Source organism: Rhinolophus sinicus, chromosome 14 (genome assembly GCF_057876585.1).
Source record: "Rhinolophus sinicus isolate RSI-liver-muscle chromosome 14, RSI-T2T, whole genome shotgun sequence".
Taxonomy (NCBI): domain Eukaryota; kingdom Metazoa; phylum Chordata; class Mammalia; order Chiroptera; family Rhinolophidae; genus Rhinolophus; species Rhinolophus sinicus.
The window spans coordinates 129,901,744-129,920,290 of record NC_142514.1 but is presented as its reverse complement, the minus strand read 5'-3'; the positions used below and the strand labels follow the sequence as shown (position 1 = coordinate 129,920,290).

The window sequence follows — 18,547 nt, the reverse complement described above, 5'->3', positions numbered from 1 at the left end:
ATCTATTTTTGGGGTTGCTGCCATTTTTAATGTGCTTGCTTTGGCTTTCTCTATACATGAATTGTCTCCTCTCGCTTCATCTAGCTCAGTTGCCAAGAAGATACTTTTAAACTTATTCTAGTTTTCATTTTAAAATTGGGTTGAGCTTGTCAAGAGGATTTGGAAGGACAAAAAAAGCTCAAGATGCTAATGTTAATCTGTTCACATGAAGTGGAGCTAATGACTGAGAATGGGAACCTTTTACTTCCTGATATTTCTTGAATTGCTTTCTTGAATGGCTTATTGTGAAGTAAATTAAAATCAGTGAAGAGTTTGTGCCATAGAATTTGGTATGAACAGGTAGGATAATGAACTGTAATGAGCATCAGCTTTGGAGCTTGATAGATCTGTTTTGATTCCCGATGATACTCATTACGAGCTGGGTAGTCTTGACCGAGTTACTTAGAGGAGAATTCAGGTAAATGGAGATGACAATATCTGTAGTGCAAGTGTTTTTGTGCGCATTAGAGATAATGAATGCAAAATGCCTAATAGTGCCTGGTACGTAGTTGGTACTGAAGAAATAGTTATGTTTTTATAAAATCACAGAAAGATAGCTCTAGAAGGGATCTTAATAATCATCCAGATAATGAAACTTATTCAGAAAGGTGAAGTGACTGTTACTGCCCCATTAGAGTATAAACTCCTTAAGGATACGGACTGTTTGTATCTTTTACTTTATGTTCTTCAGAGTGTGTAGAAGCACAGTGATGGACTTTATATACTTGGAAAATATTGCTTGTTTAAATACATTTCAGACATCTAAATTCTAGACATAATGTCAAATAAGTCATCATTTTTATCTGGTTTAAAATATTGTTGATAAACCTTTGAAAATCACATTCCTCTTAGAATGTGAGAAATGTAATTTAGCCTTGTCAGGCTATCAATAGAAGCGAAGCAGAAATTTTAGAAATATATATATGTAATTTCTAAATATTTATATTCAATACTAGGAAGATTTTTAAGCAGGCATAATTAAGCTGTTTCTATATAGCTTTTTAGCATATGTCATATTCAAATGCCACTTTATTGTGAATGACTTATTTTTGGCATAAGTATTTTTTCTTTAGTTCTTTTTGCTGCAATGCACACCTATAATGTCTTACCCAGTGGACTCATTTTTAGTTTTTCAGTTTCTTTTTGGGATACTTAAAACTCTTAGAAAGATTGATACTTCAGTAGTTTTATTCTTTTGTGGAGATCTTCCAAACAACAATTACTTGTGTGTTTTTTAAACTCATTTTATCTTGCAAGTACCATATGGGTGCTCTGGACGAGTCTATAAATCTTAGATGCGTTTGGAGGTATTAGTGATTTTACTTTACCTACATCATCCTGTTTCATCCAAAGAATTATTTCATCATTACTCGTCAATTATTCTCAACTATGCAAAAAAAAGAAGAAAAAAAAAGAATGATAGAATTACTTTTTGGTAAAGGGTAAGATATAAGATAGTAAATATTTTAGGCTTTGTGGGCCACATATAGACACTGTTGCATTTTTTTTTTTTTTAAACAACCCTTTAAAAATGTAAAAACTATTCTTACCTCCCAGGTCATACAAAAATAGATTGTGGAACGGATTTATCTTGTGCACCTTAGTTTGCCAATTCATTATCCCAGTTTCCATATTGCATTGTTCAAAGGATTATGTCATCTTTCAAGAAGTATAAAAGGAGACCGGAGACACCATCTTCATTATCTGCTTTTCACTTTTATCGAACAGAATTGGAAATTCATAATTTTTCATATTTTGTTCATGATGGCAAAGAGAAGAAAATTGACAAAGGAACAAGTTTCACAGTTATTACATGAATCAGAAAATGAATACAAAGAGAGAAATAGCAGCATTCCAGGCTCTGATGATGGCGAAGTGGATCATATAAGCAAAATTTCAGACTGAATTTTCAGGTGATCTCTTAGGTGAATTTTCTCAAACTAAAAAAATTGATAATTGGATAGTGTGTTTCCTCCTCCTTTCACAGTTCAGCAAGGAGGACGTAAACACACAATATTTTGTGACAAAATCTTGGACAAGAGAAAGGATGTATGCTGGTATTCTTTTATCTCTTATATGTGTGCTCCAAAATTGGATACAGTTTATAAGTGAACATTGCTGAAAGTGGGTGTTTATACAACGGTAATTAGAAGGTAATAGGTGTAGGTGCTCCGTAGGGTCAGCCCCTGCACAACAACTCTTCCACTGTAGTCAAGGCCAGTCCTCACAACCAGTGAGCCCAAAGGTCAAAGTTGTAAAGATCATGTAAGATGCCAGATGGGCACTGGGCTTATCAGGGGATCACATCATAGACTGTGTAGATGCCTGACTAATGCGCTATACACCTGAAGATGAAGTAGAATAATATTGAATGTCAACTATAACTAAATATACAGGATGTGGAGTAAAACATAGGGAAGATAATTGATGGTATGGTAACAGTTATATAAGATGGTAGAGGGGTACTAGCTTGGGGGGTGGGTTATCACTTTATGAGGGGTTCAAATGTTTAACTATTATGTTGTTTTGCACACCTGAAACTAATCAAATATATATATATATATATATATATATATATATATATATATATATGTACATTTTAAGTAAATTTTTAAAAGTTCAGAAGAGATAGTGAAAAACTACTTTATTAGAATAAATTTCTTTTTATTAAGTATTAAAATACAGCAAACCCATATACTCATTCCACATTTCCCCGGAATTTAAGTTATAGATAGGCAAAATGAGCCAAGTTCTCTGACTACAACGTTCATCAACTGCCGTGGATAAAAGGGGAAGATATCCGTCGTATAAAATCTGACTACTGACTTTAAACACATCTCTAATAGGTTGTAGCTTATCATTACTTCTGGTTATTTTTCTGGAAATTGCATTTTCAAAATGCCAATACTTGAAACCTTGAAATTGTGAAACTTCTAAGGGCTCATAATTTGTTGAAAAAAGGATGACCATCTTCTTTGATCTGTAATTTGTCATTTTTAGATTTATAAACATTATTTAGAATAATCAATCCAACATTGTTGATTATATTCCCCATACTGTATTAACTACCAATTTGTATTTCTTAATACCTTTGCCTTTTTCACCCTGTCCCTAACCCCGTTCCCATCTATCACCCTGACAGATCTAGTACCCATCTGGCACCATACCTAGTTATTACAATATTATTGACTATATTCCTTATGCTATACCCTTCATCCCCATGACTACTGTGTAACAACCAATTTGTACTTCTTAATCCCTTCCCCTTTCACCCGTCCTTAACCCCCCTCCCATCTTAAAGAAGTCCTTCTAAGATTCCTTGTAATACTGGTTTGGTGGTGATGAACTCCCTCAGCTTTTTCTTGTCTGGGAAGCTCCTATCTGCCCTTAATTCTAAATGACAGCCTTGCTGGGTAGAGCAATCTTGGTTGTATGTCATTTCTTTTCATCACTTGGAATATTTCCTGCCACTTCCTTCTTGCCTGCAAAGTTTCTGTTGAGAAATCAGCTGACAGTTTTATGGGGGCTCTCTTGTAGGTAACTAACTGTTTTTCTCTTGCTTTTTTAAAGATTCTGTCTTTGTCTTTGACCTTTGGCATTTTAATTATGATGTATCTTAGTGTTGGCCTCTTTGGATTTATCTTGTTTGGGACACTGTGTGCTCTCTGGACTTGTATGTCTATTTCCTTCAACAGGATAGGGAAGCTTTCTGTCATTGTTTCTTCAAAAAGTTTTTAAATTTCTTGTTCTCTCTTTTCTTGTACTCGTATAATGCAAATGTTAGTATGGTTGAGATTGTCCTGGAGGCCCCTTAATCCTTAAATTTTTGGATTCTTTTTTTTTTTTTTTTTTTTTGCTGTTCTGGTTGGGAGTTTTCTGCTACCTTCTACATTGCTGGTTAGGTCCTCTCCTTCATCTAATCTACTGTTGATTCCCTGTAATATAGTCTTCATTTCTGTTATTGTATCCTTTATTTCTGACTGGTTCTTTTTCATGGTTTCCATCTCCATTTTTATGCTTCCTGTCTCTCTGTTGAAGTTCTCCCTGAGATCATTGAATAACCAGTGTTTGGAACTCTGTGTCTGATAGATTGCTTATCTCTGTTTTGCTTAGTTCTTTTTCTGGATCTTTGTTCTGTTCTTTTATTTGGGACATGTTTCTTTATCTCCCCATTTTAGCTGCCTCCCTGTGTTTGTTTCTGTGTATTAGGTAGGGCTGCTATGTCTCAGTCTTAGTAGAGTGGCCTTATGTAGTAGGTGTGCTGTGGGGCTCAGTGGCACATTCTTTCTGGTCACCTGAGCCATGCATTCCAGGTGTGTCTCTTGTGTGGGTTGTGTGTGCCCTCCTCTTGTAGTTGAGCCTTGGTTGATAATTGCACATCAGTGTGAGGGACTGACCCTTGGGCTCACTGGTTGTGTGAGTACTGGCCTTGACTACAGTGGAAGAGTTGTTGTGTAGGGGCTGACCCTACAGAGCAGGATCTGCCCAATCTGCCCCTTGGGTGTGTCTTTCTAGGAGGCGGTTGGGTAATGCTCCAGCTCGTTTTGAAGCTGGCTACTGGGGGCTCCAGCCCCAGCACTGCTTTGGAGGGGATCCACTGTAGGTCAAGTTCAGCCACAGCCTTTGCCCCACCCGGGGCCACCTGGCAGGAGCCATAAAGAAATCCACAGATAGCTGCAGCCGTGCTGTGCTTGGAAGTGCCTTGAAAGGCCAAACCACAAACCAAGGCTGGCTGCCACTAGTGCCAGCTTAGGGCTGTTCAGCTAGAGATACAGGACAAGCTCAAGCCAAATGCTGCTTGTCTCGGTTCCGCAAACCTTTGAGAGACCCTAGGAAAAGCTGTAGCTTTTGCTAAGGTGGGCAGTTTGCACAGAAAAGCCACTGAAAGTGGCTTCCGTGTGCCCGAAAGTTGGGTGGGGCCGGGTCTCAAATCGCCAGGGTGTGGGAATGAATGGCAGAGACTCAGAAATGGCAGTCACCTCCATTCGCATGCAGAGAAGGGGGAGGGCTCAGCAAAGAAACAATGGCCTCTACCAGCTCCCCTCTCCAGGAGAAAGCCGCCTCTCCAGCCCTCATCCCAAGCCGGACAACTCAGTTCCCCACCATATGTCCCTGCTGCCTTTCCAGCTGCTGCCCCAGCCCTGGAGCTCAGAGCGAGTGATTCCACTGGTGGGTAGTAAGTCTGTGCGCGCGATCCCTTTCAGAGGAGCACCTGGGAGTGCAGCCGCCCTCAATCTCAGTCACAATCTCCGCTGGTTTTCACAACCAGAAATTATGGGGACTTCTTTCCCTGGTACTGGAACCCTGGGCTGGGGTGCGGCTGGCACCTCTTGCTCCTCTCGGGGTTTGGGGGGGACCCCACAGATGAAGTATCCCTCCGGATCTTTAATGGTCACACGCGGGTGTGGGACTAGCCGTTCCGCAGCTCTGCCCTTCCTTCCAGTTTGGAGGTGGCTTCTTCTGCATGTCCTTAGTTGAAAGGCTTCAGTTCAGCTTGATTTTAGGTGATTCTCAATGATGGTTGTTTTCTAGATTAGTTGGAATTTGGATGTGGTTGTGAAAGAAGGTAAGCACAGTGTTTATCTACTGCGCCATCCTGGTTGTCTCAATCAAAATGTATATATTTTTTAAAAGAGTCCTTTAGATCCAGATAGTAAATGATGATGACTGCTTTTCCTTGTGTACTGACAAGTTTCCTGTAGGATTTCTTTCTGATTTGAGCCTTGTGTTAGGCTTTGACCTTACCTTGAGGATGGACACTTTGAGAAATAGCTTTGAAAAATTTGCTGTTGAGGGTGGCCGATTGGTTCAGTTGGTTAGAGCGCGAGCTCTGAGCAACGGGGTTGCTGGTTCAATCCCCACATGGGCCAGTGAGCTGTGCCTTCCACAACTAGATTGAAGACAACAATTTGAGCTGAGCTGCCGCTGACCTGCCAAGGGGAGGCCGAATGGCTCAGTTGGTTAGAAGCGCGTGCTCTCAACAAGCGCTTCTACTCATGCATGGGTGGTAGGCTGCGGTCCCCCACAACTAAGATTGAACACAGCACCTTGAGCTGAGCTGCTGCAGGGTGGCCGGAGGGCTCATTTGGTTAGAGCACGAGCTCTTAACAACAAGCTTGCCGGTTCGATTCCCACGTGGGATGGTGGTCTGTGCCCCCTGCAACTAAGATTGAAAACGGCAACTGGATTTGGAGCTGAGCTGCGCCCTCCACAACCAGATTGATGGACAACAACTTGGTTTGGAGCTGATGGGTCCTGGAAAAAACACACTGTTCCCAATAAAATCCTGAAAATACACACTGTTCCCCTTCCCCAATAAAAAATCTTAAAAAAAAAAAAAAATTGCCGTTGCTTTTACTGTTGGAATGTTATTGAGGACTTGAATGTATTTTTTAAAAAGACCAGGTCACATGTTTTACTTTCCCAGCTGTTTTTTTCCCCCAGACAATGAGACTCAATATAACTGATCATAGTTGTCTTTTTGTTTTGTTTTGTTTTTCATTTTGGCTGTCATAAATTCAGTCCCAAAATTAAACATTAACTGTAAATTTGTATAATATATTCCAGAGTTTCTTCCCAGTATTTTATTTTATGGTTTGCAAATAAGAACCTTTGTACTTGGAGGGTATCAATTACTGTGTCAAGCCCATTTTGAGGATAACAGTTACTAAAAGAATGATACAATTTCACAATAGCTCTCAGACAACATAGATTAAAGACTGCTGAAGACTTTTGAGTCTCTTTTTTCCCTCATATATTAAAATGAAGAAGTCAGAATATTTCCTTAGTTCCATCTCTTACAATGCATCTTAGACAGTTTTACTTAGGGGCCTTACTCCTTTGCCAAGAGATTGTGTGTGATGCAGTATGCAGGTTAGAGATGACAAGACTTTCTGCTTGGGCAGATAGTTACAACTAAAGCAATAGAAGGTTGTATTGAACCTCTTTCCTTGATTGAGATCATTGGAGACTGTTATGCAAATAGCAGTGCATTTTCTGAACTTAGCATAATTCTAAGTTTAAAACAATGAAAATGGTGAAGTAAGGAACTACAAAAGTCTATCCCTCCATAAAAGCAACAACAACAACAATAATAAAGAAATAGACAAAAACTGTCGGAATTAACTTTTCCAGGACTCTGGAAACTAACTCAAAGCTTATAGCAACCAGGGGAATATTTAGTAAAGAAAAACCACTGAATCTTGAGCTTAGAACAGTGAGGTTTGTTGTATTTTTACTTAACCCTGCTCCCATCCCCTGTTCTTCAGCCTAGTGGTAGCTTTGAAAATAACAGCCCATGGCATAGAGGAAGCCGAATGGACCTCATTCACAACCAATTGTAATGAATTTGTTTTGATCTGTCTGGTGGCTCCCTGAAAGACTGATTCAAAGACTTGCCTTTTTCTCTCCTAACTTGAAACTCTTCCAGGGCTAAAGTTACTACCCTGGGAGTGTTTGTCAAAAATATTTATAGGCTGTCGGTCATTGCTGCCTGAGGCAGTGACAACAGCTGGGGCAAAAAGTAGACTAACCAAAAGCTTGGGAGGAAAGGCTGGGAATAAAGTACTTTGGGGAATAATGGCTTTGAAATTTTCTGACCTGGGAATCTAACCTGACCTTCTCCAGGGCTGTGCATGTGCTTGGCAAGGTCCTATATTCTCAACCTCTGGCTGACCTTGAGGTTCTGCATAAGCAGGAACTGAAGGCTAAGGCAGACTTGTAAACTGCCTGCTTGAGTATTGACAGCATGTGCCAATACACAACCCATCTGCAAAGACTGGGAGAAGTTTTTGGTTCTAAACTTTTAAGGAAATCTCTTTCCAATCATTAGCTGACCACTAAGCTAATAGAACAGAGATTTGACCGATCACATGACAAGAAATACAGACTTTACAGTATTGGTTCAGAAAAGCCATTAAACAAGGGAATAACTGCAGCAAACAGTAACAATAAACTCTGAGAAGGGGAAAACATGATTGCTAGAGTTGCTACACTGTAATATTTGACATCCAGCTTTCCACAGAAAGTTAATGAAGTATATAAGAAACAAGAAAGTAAGTCCATTTCACAGAAGAAATGAACAGAAACTGTCCTTAAGAAGCTCAGGCATTGGGCTTAATAGTTAAGGACTCTAAGTAAACTGTCTCAAATATCCTTAAGAGATAAAGGAAACCAGGAGAATGATGTGTCATCAAATAGAGAATATCAGAAATTATAAAAGGAACTAAGTAAATTAGCTGAAAAGTAACAGTTACAAATGAAAATTTCACTAGTTTTGAGTAGGCAGAAGGAATCCGTAAACTTGAAGATAGGTCAATTGAAACAACTAGTTTGAAGAGCAGAAAGAACAAATTAAAAATGAACAGAGCTGTAGAGATCTATGAGACAATCAAGTGTACCAACATATGTATAATAGGAATCTCAGAAGGAGTGGAAAGAATATTGAAGAAATAATGCCCCAAAACTTGCTAAATTTTATGCAAAACATTATCTACACACTTAAGAAACTCAATGTACTCCAAGAAAGATAAACTCCACACCAAGACATATAATCAAACTGCCAATGACACAGAGCATCTTGAAAGCAGCAAGAGAAACGACTTATTACACACAAAAATCCTTAAGATTACAACTGATTTCTCATCAGAAACAGTGGAGTCCAGAAGGCAGTGGGATGACATTGAAAGTACTTGAAAGTAAAAAGCTGTCAATCAAAAATTCTCTTATCGATCAAAAATTCTCTTATCAAAACATCAGAAATGAAGGAGGAATGAAAACATTCCCAGATAAATGCAAACAGAGTCATTGCTAGAAAACCCATCCTACAAGAAATGCTAAAGTGAATCCTTCAGGCTGAAATCAGAGGATATAAGACAATAAATTGAATTCACATGAAGGAAAAAACACACATAATGGTAACTACATAGGTAATTATAAAAGTCAGTACTGTGCACATTTTGTTTATACCTCTTTTTTCCCCCTATCTTATATGAAAGACAACTGCATAAAACAAAATCTGTGTCTTTGTTTATGGGCATACTGTGTGTAAAGATGTAATTTGTGACAATAGCAACATAAAGGAGAGGAGTTATATAGGAGCAAAATTTTCGTATACTATTGAAATTGGTATTAATCCAAATTAGGTTGTTATAAATTAAGATGTTAATTGTAATCTCCATTTCAACCACTAAGAAAAGAACAAAAAACATATACTAAAAGAAATGATGAGGAATTAAAATGGTATACTAACAAGTATATTTTTAACACAAAATTAAACTTTCCAATTAAAAGGCAGAGATTTGCAGAATGGACAAACATGATCTAACTATTGATTCAAAGATACAACTTGATTGAAGGTAAAGGCTAAAAAAGATATATGCAAATAGAAACCAAAAGAAAGCTGGAGTGGCTATATTAAAATAAAACTAAATAGACTTAAGAAAAAAATTGTTAGAGAGGTACAGGAAGGACATTATATAATGATAAAAAGAGTCAATCCATAGAAAAGATGTAAAAATTATAAACTTGTATGTACCTAATAACAGCCTCAAAATACAGAAAACAGAATCTGACAGAATTGAAGAGAGAAATAGTTCAGCAATAATAGTTGGAAATTTCAATGCCCTATTTTCAATAATGGATAGAACAACTAGATAGAAGATCATCAAGGAAATTGAAGATGTGAGCAACACTATAAGTCATCTAGACCTAACAGATTTATATAGAACATTCTACCTAACAACAGCAGACTACACATTTCTTCTCAACTGCACATGGAACATTTCTTTGGATAGACTGTATATTAAGCCACAAAACAAGACTCAATATACAGAGGGTACCAAAAAAAAAATGTATACACATTTTAAGAGGAAAGAACTATTAAAATTGTGATAGTCAATATATACCGATAACAAAAGATGAATACAAGTCATGTGTATTTCTTTGGCATCCCTGGTATTTTAAAAGATTGAAATCATCCAAAGAATGTTCTTCGATTATACTGATAGAAACTTGAAATAATAGAAGTAAATCTGGAGAACTCACAAATATGTAAAAATTAAAACAAATAATTTAAAAATACTGAAAATACCCAAACCAGTCATGTTTAGTGAGGGGTGTGTGTGTATATTTTAAATAAAGAAAAAAATACATTTATAAGTTTTTATTCATATGTTTGAAAATGTAAGAGTTTTGTTACTTGCAATGAGTGTTCTAGTTATTAACGATGTGTGTTGTCCCAGATTTTTGTTCTTTAGTATTTGTTTAAATATTTTATAGTTATATAAAAACAGCAGATAATCAAAAAATCTATTTATTGTATGATTCTTTTCCTCTCATCAAGCTAAATTTTCTGATGATGTCTTATTGGAAAATTGGCCTGTATTTCCCATGTATACACTTGATATATTTTAAAGGGGAAAATATAAAATATACGATATAAAAGGGAAACGTTATTAAATATCTTTCATGAATGAGCTGCAGATTTCTTTATTGCCTATTTGATAACAGATCATCAGGTGTTAAGTGGGGTGATCCGTGACATTTAGTAAAATATGCCATGTTTGTCAGTCATAATGGCAATTTTAGAGGTGTTTCTTTGGTGGAATAATCAGATGTTAAAACTAAATCTAAAAATCTTTAAAACCATCCTTCCCTCAGAGTTAGCATTGAGCATCTTTTATCTAATTAATGCTTATTCATTTATTTTTCTCTCATAAGTTTTAGAAAGGTAACAGCTGTCTATCTGGTGGGAAAATTTTCAGTTTTCTTATTCTTTGTTAATATAAAAAAACTATGTAGCTTTTTACATTTATCTGAAAAGAGACAAAGTTTCATGTAGCAGAACTTTTTAGAGCATGTAGATCAGAGGTTCTTCACATATGAGAAATTTATATGGATACAGGTTGAACTTGAAATATGTGGCGCATGTTAATTTCTTTCAGGAGAAGGAAGCCAACACCCTTTTGGAGCCATGAATATTGTACGAACTCCATCTGTTGCTCAGATTGGAATTTCCGTGGAATTATTGGACAGTCTGGCTCAGCAGACTCCTGTAGGTAATGCTGCTGTATCCTCAGTTGATTCATTCACTCAGGTAATGCAATGTACATTTCGTCATTTTCTAAAATAATTTAAAAATCTTATTCTATATGTTAGAAATTAGCCTGGTAGAGAACATGTGAAAATGAAGATACACATATATGACATAAATTATTGGCTTCCATGGATGTGTTCAGTTTGTCTGTTTTCTCTATTGGTATTTTCAAATTTGTAAATGCTCTTATGGAACTTAGGCTTTTATAATGATAAAAACAGGTTTAAATATTGTTTTCCTTTTTTCCTCCCACAATTAGTATGCTAGACTATGAGTATATAGTTGTGAACCTAAATAGCAGGATCTTTGTCGTCTTGGACTTTCTAAGGTTTTTTTAAGGTTTGACTTTTAACCTCCGTTTGGCACAGGCCTGAGGGGAGGGTGGACTAGGCAGAGGTATAGCTAGTACAAAGGCCCTGAGGTAGAAATCGGTTATGTTTGAAGAATAACATGAAAGTCCTTGAGGCTGGAGTAATGTGAGCAAGAGTGAGAAATGGGAGATGAGGCTGGAGATTATGGGGGAGATGGCTGTAGGATAAGTCATACGGGACCTCATTGCCTTTTATAAGGACTTGGGCATATATTCTGTTTGAAAGAGAAAACGAGATCTTTGAGCAAAAGAGTAATATGATCTAACTTACATTTTTAAAGGATCAATTTTACATCTTTGGAGAGAAACTGTAGTGGGACAAAGATGGAAGGAGGAAGGTCAGTTAGGAGTCTCTTGTGAAAATCTGTATGAAAGATGATAATGATTTGAACCAGTGGGTATGGGGAGGTGGAAAGCAGTTGACTTCTGGAGATAATTGAAGATGGAACCAGTAGTGTTTCACAGTATGGATCACAGTGAGGTCTGAGATAGAGAGGCATCAGCAGTTGCTCCGGAGGTGTTGGCCTGAGGACTGGAACATAGGAATATTGTGAAAAGAACAAGTATGTGCTGGGAGTAGAGTCAGGAGTTGGGTTTTGGTCATTGTGTTTGGGATGTCTGTTAGATATCCACCTGGATATGACAAGTCCAGAGTTTAAAAACAGGTCTGATAGAGATCAATATTTGGGACTCATCAGTATACCGATGGTATTTAAAGTTGTACAGGGGGTGTGATCACTAGAAAAGTAACTAAATAGGAAAGTTGGCCAGTCACTGCAGGGCCATTTCACAGTTGAGAAGCTTAGGAAATGAGGAGAAATGAAAGAAAAGGAGCAAGCAGCCTGAACTAGGAGGCCCCAAAAAGTGCTTTGAAAGCCAAGTGAAGAGTGGTTTTTAAGCAGGAAGAAGTGATCATCAATAGTATCACTGCTGCTGGGTCAAGGAAGGGGACGGCTAAGAGTTAACCATTGGATTCAGCAGGTAGAAGTCGTGCAAGACTGGCAAGAGTTCAGAGAGGTGGAGGGGAGTTTGCAGTGAGTTGGAGTGAATTGGAGAGGAGGGAATGGAAACAGTGAACATAGATGACTCTTGATGAGTGTTGTCATAAAGGACAGCAGCTAAATGGTTTGGTTACTTGAGAGGGCTGGGGGAAAAGGAATTTTTCCCCCGTTTGTAATGGGAGGCATTTCATTATGTTTCACTGACAGGAATAAAACATTAGAGAAAAAAATGGTGCTGCAGAAGAGCAGAGAGAATTGCACAAGTGGTGGGTGTTCTTGCTTAGGAAATGGGAGCACATTTGGAGGTGTTGATTTTAAATAGGATAATGGACAGCGTTTATAGTAATGGATGTAGGCACAGATTCAGGAGGTTGGTAAGGGATTAGAGCTTGTGTAAGCTCTCACTTGGTTCTTTCTCTTTGCTCAGTTGAGAGAGGAAGCAAGGTCATCAGCTAAGATTGAGGGGAGAGGAAATATTGGAAATATAAATTAAAAAGATTATTAAATAAAGTCCTCTAGGAGAGGAGGAGGGTGAATGTACTAGGGAAACCACATGGGTATGCCGGGCAACACACTTTTGAGGGTTGTGGCCATGAGTTTGAAAGTAGACTTGTCACATGATCTCTTGAGACTGTGCTGAATTAAGAGTGTCAGAGTCTGGGTCTTTAAATTATTTTCAATAATTAAAAAAATAACTGTGCTGAAAAAAGAAAGCAGTGAAATGTTTCTTATAGTATCTCATATAGACTGTATCAGAAAAATGTCTGGAAAATGCATACCAAAGTGATTTTATCCCCGGAGAGGGGCAAGAAGACCTTTTACTCTATATATTTGTAAATTATAGTAGCCCTTGTCTGGGGTTTCACTTTTTGTGGTTTCGGTTCCCTGTGGTCAACTGCGGTCTGAAAATATTAAATGGAAAATTCCAGAAATAAGCAATTCATAAGTTTGTGGGGTTTTTAAAAAATTTTTATCTGGTAATATTGGGGAACAGTATGTTTTTCCAGGGCCCATAGCTCCAAGTCAAGTCATTTTTGTTTTCAATCTAGTTGTGGAGGGCACAGCTCGCCCGCCCAGGTGGGAATTGAACCGGTGAACTGGGTGTTGTGAGCACTGCGCTCTAACCAACTGAGCCAACTTGGCCGCCCAATTCTTAAGTTTTAAATCGCATGCTGTTCTGAGCAGTGTGATGAAGCCCCCCAGCATCCCGGTGTGTCCCGCCTGGGATGTGAATCATCCCTTTGTCCGGCATAGCCACGCTCTATGTAGCTGGCTCGCTTGTCAGATTCACTTGTCTTGGCATCATAGTGGTCAAGTCACCCTTATTTTACTTACTAATGGCCCCAAAGTGCAAGAAGAGTGATACTGGCGATTTGGGTGTGTCAAAGAGAAGCCGTAAGTAAGTGCTCACTGTAAGTGAAAGGTGGAAGTTCTCAATAAGGAAAGGAAAAAAAATCATATGCTGAGGTTGCTAATATCTATGGTAAAAGTGAATTTTGTGTCAAATTGCCTAATTTATAAATTAAACTTTATTATAGGTATGTACGTATAGGAAAAGACAGTGTATATACAGGGTTCGGTACTGTCTGCAGTTTCCAGCATCCACTGGGGGTCTTGGAACTTTTTTATAAACATATGTATTTTTTATTAAACGTATTATTTTGAAATAGTTTAAGTATATTGTAAAGTACATTCCACAAATATTTACTGTGTACTTACTGTGTGCTAGGTGTTTTCTAAGCACAAATATATAAAAATAGGAAAAACAAAATAATACCTGTCTTTATAGAGCTCTCTTTTATAGTGATTTATATATGAAGACTTTCCTGTATCTTCCACCTAGATTTATATTTTGTCTAATTTATGATTCTATTTACTCTCATTTCATTTTAGTTTTTATTGGTAGTGCATGTACATGGTTTAAAAAGTCAAATAGTTGTACATTTCAAACGACTATCCTCTGTTTTACTTTTTATATTCTGCTTATTCTCAGAAGCATCCACTTCTAACTTTCCCCTTATTTTTCTAACTTATTTCTTCCTGTATTTTCTTCCATGTGTCAGAAAAACTTCATCTGTTCTTTATTAATTTGTCTGTTGTAGGTGTTTTCCATTGACTTAACCAAAATGTAACATGATTTAGCTCTCTGCTCCTCAATGAACACAGACATCTTTTCTCCCCACCTTTCCAATATAGTAGATTTTTGTTAAATTAATATTCAAAGTTTTCAGTATTATGATTAGGTAAATATTTGTCAGAGCTGAGCTGTGTGTAGTGCTATGATTACATTTCTTGTGTAACTTCATTTTTCCTGGTTAATAAATACTTCATTTTTTCCCCTTTGCATGGATTTCTGTTTCCATTTCTAATTTATGCCCAGATTCTGCCAAGTGTAAATTCCCATTCAATATATTTATATAAATATAGCCACTTAAAATTTGCCTTAGAAACATATTTTTTGGAATGCTCCTTTTTTTTTCTTTTTTTTTTTGTCTGACTGTGTACTGATTATTCGACTATTGCCTAGCTGTCATCAGGATATTATTTTCTTTCACCATCACTGTACAAGTTTCTTTTATTTCTTTTCTGTTTTGAATCCCTTGTTCTTTGGTTCCTTTACTTTTCCTTCTTGTTGATTTACTCTTTTGTATGTTTTTAAAATGAATATAAATGGTATCATACTGCACAGACTTCTATAACTTAACTGTTGTTCACTCAACATTATTTTAATGATTTATCTGTGTTGATACATGGCATACATCTAGTTTGTTTTACTTATTGTATAGTATGTCACTGTATGAATGAGCCACAATTGGGTTTTTTCATTTCCGTATTGATAGCTGTTTATACAGTCTCACTAATATTTATCAGATCTTAAATTTTTCCCCAGCTGACGGGTGAAATTATAACTATTGTTTTGGTTTTTATTTTTAAATTACTAATGAGGTTGAGCATCTTTTCACATTTTGGTCTGCATTTGTATTTTCTGTTACAGGAATTGACTGTTTATAAATTTTCCCCAATTTTATATTGTGTTATTTATGGTACTTTTAAATTTCACCTTTTTTGGGAAGAGGCCTTTATGTGTTCTGGATAATAATCCTTTGTTATATATGTTGCAGATTTCTTCTCCTAGCATGTTGCTTGTCTGTAATATAGTTTATAATATTTAATGCATATTGACATGTTTTTATGTAGAGAGGGTTATCAGTTGTTCCCTTTATGATTTGTGAGTTTTTTTGTATTTGAAAAATCCTTTCCTACCCTGATACGTAAAGATGTTAGGTTCTCTTACAGTTCTTAATTAAAGCTTTAATGTTTTACTTTTTGAATTATGTTTGTGTGTGGTATGAGATGGTATCTAAATTCATTCTTCCTCTATGGAAAACTAGTTGTCCTAGCCCCATTAATTGAATAGTTAGTCCTTTTCTTTTTTTTACTCTGAGTAATAGCATCTTTGTTATAGCTATATCACGTCGTCACATATGCTTAGGTTTGTTTCTGGGCTCTCTTATTCCAACTAGTTTATTTGCCTGTTCCTTTGCCAGTAAAAGTCTTAATATCTGGTAGGCCAAGCCCCTCTTCCTAGTCATCAAAATAGGCTCAGGTATTCTTCATAATTTTTGTAGCAGTTTGTCGAATTCCATGAAAAACATTGTTGGAATTGAGTTGGAAGTAACATTGAATTTATAGGTTTAATTGGGGGAGAATTGCTGCCATCATCACATTGTCTTCCCATCTGTGAACATGTTTTATCTTTCCCCCTGGACACGGTATATAGGTCCTTTCATTTGTTTTCTGTCTCTCAAGAGAGTCTTAGAGTTTCTATTTTCCACAGGTCTTATTATCAGCTTGTCTTAGCTTTTCTAAGTATTTTACAGACTTTGTTTCTATTCTGAATTAGATCTTTTTAAAGTTCATTTAAAAATTTTTGTTGCTAGTGTGGAGGGTTGTTGCTGTTGATTTTTACCCCCCAATACTGATCTTTTAGTGATCTTACTGTACTCTGGTATTAGTTCAAGTACCTTAATGGTAGATCCTATTGGATTAAATTACCTTGATATTATTAAACAAACAAAAATCCTAATAAGACATTTCCTTTCATATAGAATAGAGACAGCAGGAGCCTTATTGACTAGTTTTATGTTTTTTGAGAAAGTGGTATTGGGAAGATTATTATCGAGTGAATAGAAGGTAGTATTATCCTTAATAGTTTGTTTACTTTTGGGCTTAGTTCTTAAACATTTGGTTCACAAGAAACATGCATCAGTTTACTTCTAACTTTTACCATGGAGTCATGAAGGATGCTAGTGGATCTGCCCATTTGAGGATCAATGAGAAGAAACAGGCCAGGAAATAGAGGAAATGGAATAGTGTTAACCTTTCTCTTCTTCACAATTGATGGCAAATAGCTAGTTGTTCCTTTATTATATTTAAGTTTTATCTTTCTGGCAAGAAATAGACTTCTTAGACATGGTTATTTGTTTTATATGAAGAAATAGGTTGATTTGAGGAGGGTGATATTTGAGGAGATAGGCGTAGTTGATATAGAGATGGAGATAAAAGAAGATATTTTTGAAGGAAAAACATTTTTCTTTTTTTTTTTCCAAAATGAATATGTTAGGAGCTTAAAATATTTGATAACAGAAGTTCTTTGAGATATAAAGAAGAAAGTACTAAAGACAGATTGTTATGATTGTTGTGCTATAATGTCATTTTATGACCTTCCTTAACTTTCAACATTACAGTTTAGAACTCAGTCCTTAAAACCGAGTTAATGTGGGAACATTTTAAATTTAAAATATAAGGTCTAAATGGAGTATTTAGTATAATCCACTAATCTATTCATTATTAACTTTTCAGTTCACACAAAAGATGTTGGACAATTTCTACAATTTTGCTTCATCATTTGCTATTTCTCAGGCCCAGATGACACCAAGCCCATCTGAAATGTTCATTCCAGCAAATGTGGTTCTGAAATGGTATGGGGTACTTTTTATTGCTAATATTAAGGTTTTTATAGTAACCATATATTTTTTGCCTGTGAATGTATTTCTTCTTTGACATTTAAACATATTCTTTAATTGTGGACATCAGCATATATTAATATTTGCATGTCATTAAAAAGTATGTACTGTAGAGTTTAGATTAGAAATGGTTCTTACCCTAAATATTCTTAGATAGTAGTCATTTTGAATTAATAAAAACAGGAAAATACAATTGCCTGTATTTTAGGGACCACAATTAAAGAGTGTGCATTTTTTGTATTTTGAATTATAAGTGTTACAGACGAGGCTTGAAATATTAATCAAAATTTATTTTTTGTAAGTTTAGGGAGTCTTGATCTAAAGTAAATATGTGTTAAGGCATCAGGGTGGTTTATATAGCATCCTGTACATGAATGATTAATACATATATTTTCCTAGCATAATACATATATGTTTCTGTTTTCTAGGTATTTCTTTTCACTTTGACTATCCAGTGGTGGGGAATGCATAGAGAGAGTTTGTTGAGAAGTTTGTTGTACAATTTAGCTATATGACCTTGAGCTAATTACTCTCATCTCCTCATTTATGAAATGAAGGGGGAGTTACATTTGACTTTTTTATTACATTCCCTTCTAGCTCTCAGATTTGAAGAAGAGAAAAATTAATAAAATTTATTATGATTTGTGTTCTTTGATACAAGCCAGTTATACGTGTTATTTTTTTATAAATTAATACTTAAACTTTAGGATTAACTTTTTAGCTTTTTAATTTTAACTTTTTAGAAATGACATGTAAAATTGTTTGCTTTTGTAAGTCATTTGGCAAATTATGAAAAATTCTATTTTAATTTTCTTGTAAATGTTTTTCTTTTGTAGGTATGAAAACTTTCAAAGACGACTAGCACAGAACCCTCTCTTTTGGAAAACATAATTTGAATAAAATAATTTTTAATGGATTCTGAAATTTGTCATGTTTTAAAGATAAAATTTCATTTAAAAGCATGAAATCAAAAGCGTTATGAAACCTAAGTTTAAAAACTGCTTAGCGACTGTGA

General features: G+C 36.1%; 1 protein-coding gene across 2 annotated transcripts in view; it reads left to right on the top strand.

The window, feature by feature from the left end:
- Window positions 1-18,448, top strand: part of HIKESHI (heat shock protein nuclear import factor hikeshi) — a 38,941-nt gene extending 20,493 nt beyond the window's left edge. For both annotated transcript variants that reach the window (XM_019739650.3, XM_074335630.2), the window contains exons 3-5: window positions 10,983-11,134; window positions 17,369-17,487; window positions 18,369-18,448. In XM_019739650.3, the coding sequence (XP_019595209.1) occupies window positions 10,983-11,134; window positions 17,369-17,487; window positions 18,369-18,423 (326 nt within the window). In that variant the 3' untranslated portion in view covers window positions 18,424-18,448. The remainder of the gene's footprint in view (window positions 1-10,982; window positions 11,135-17,368; window positions 17,488-18,368) is intronic.
- Window positions 18,449-18,547: the final 99 nt, after the last annotated feature.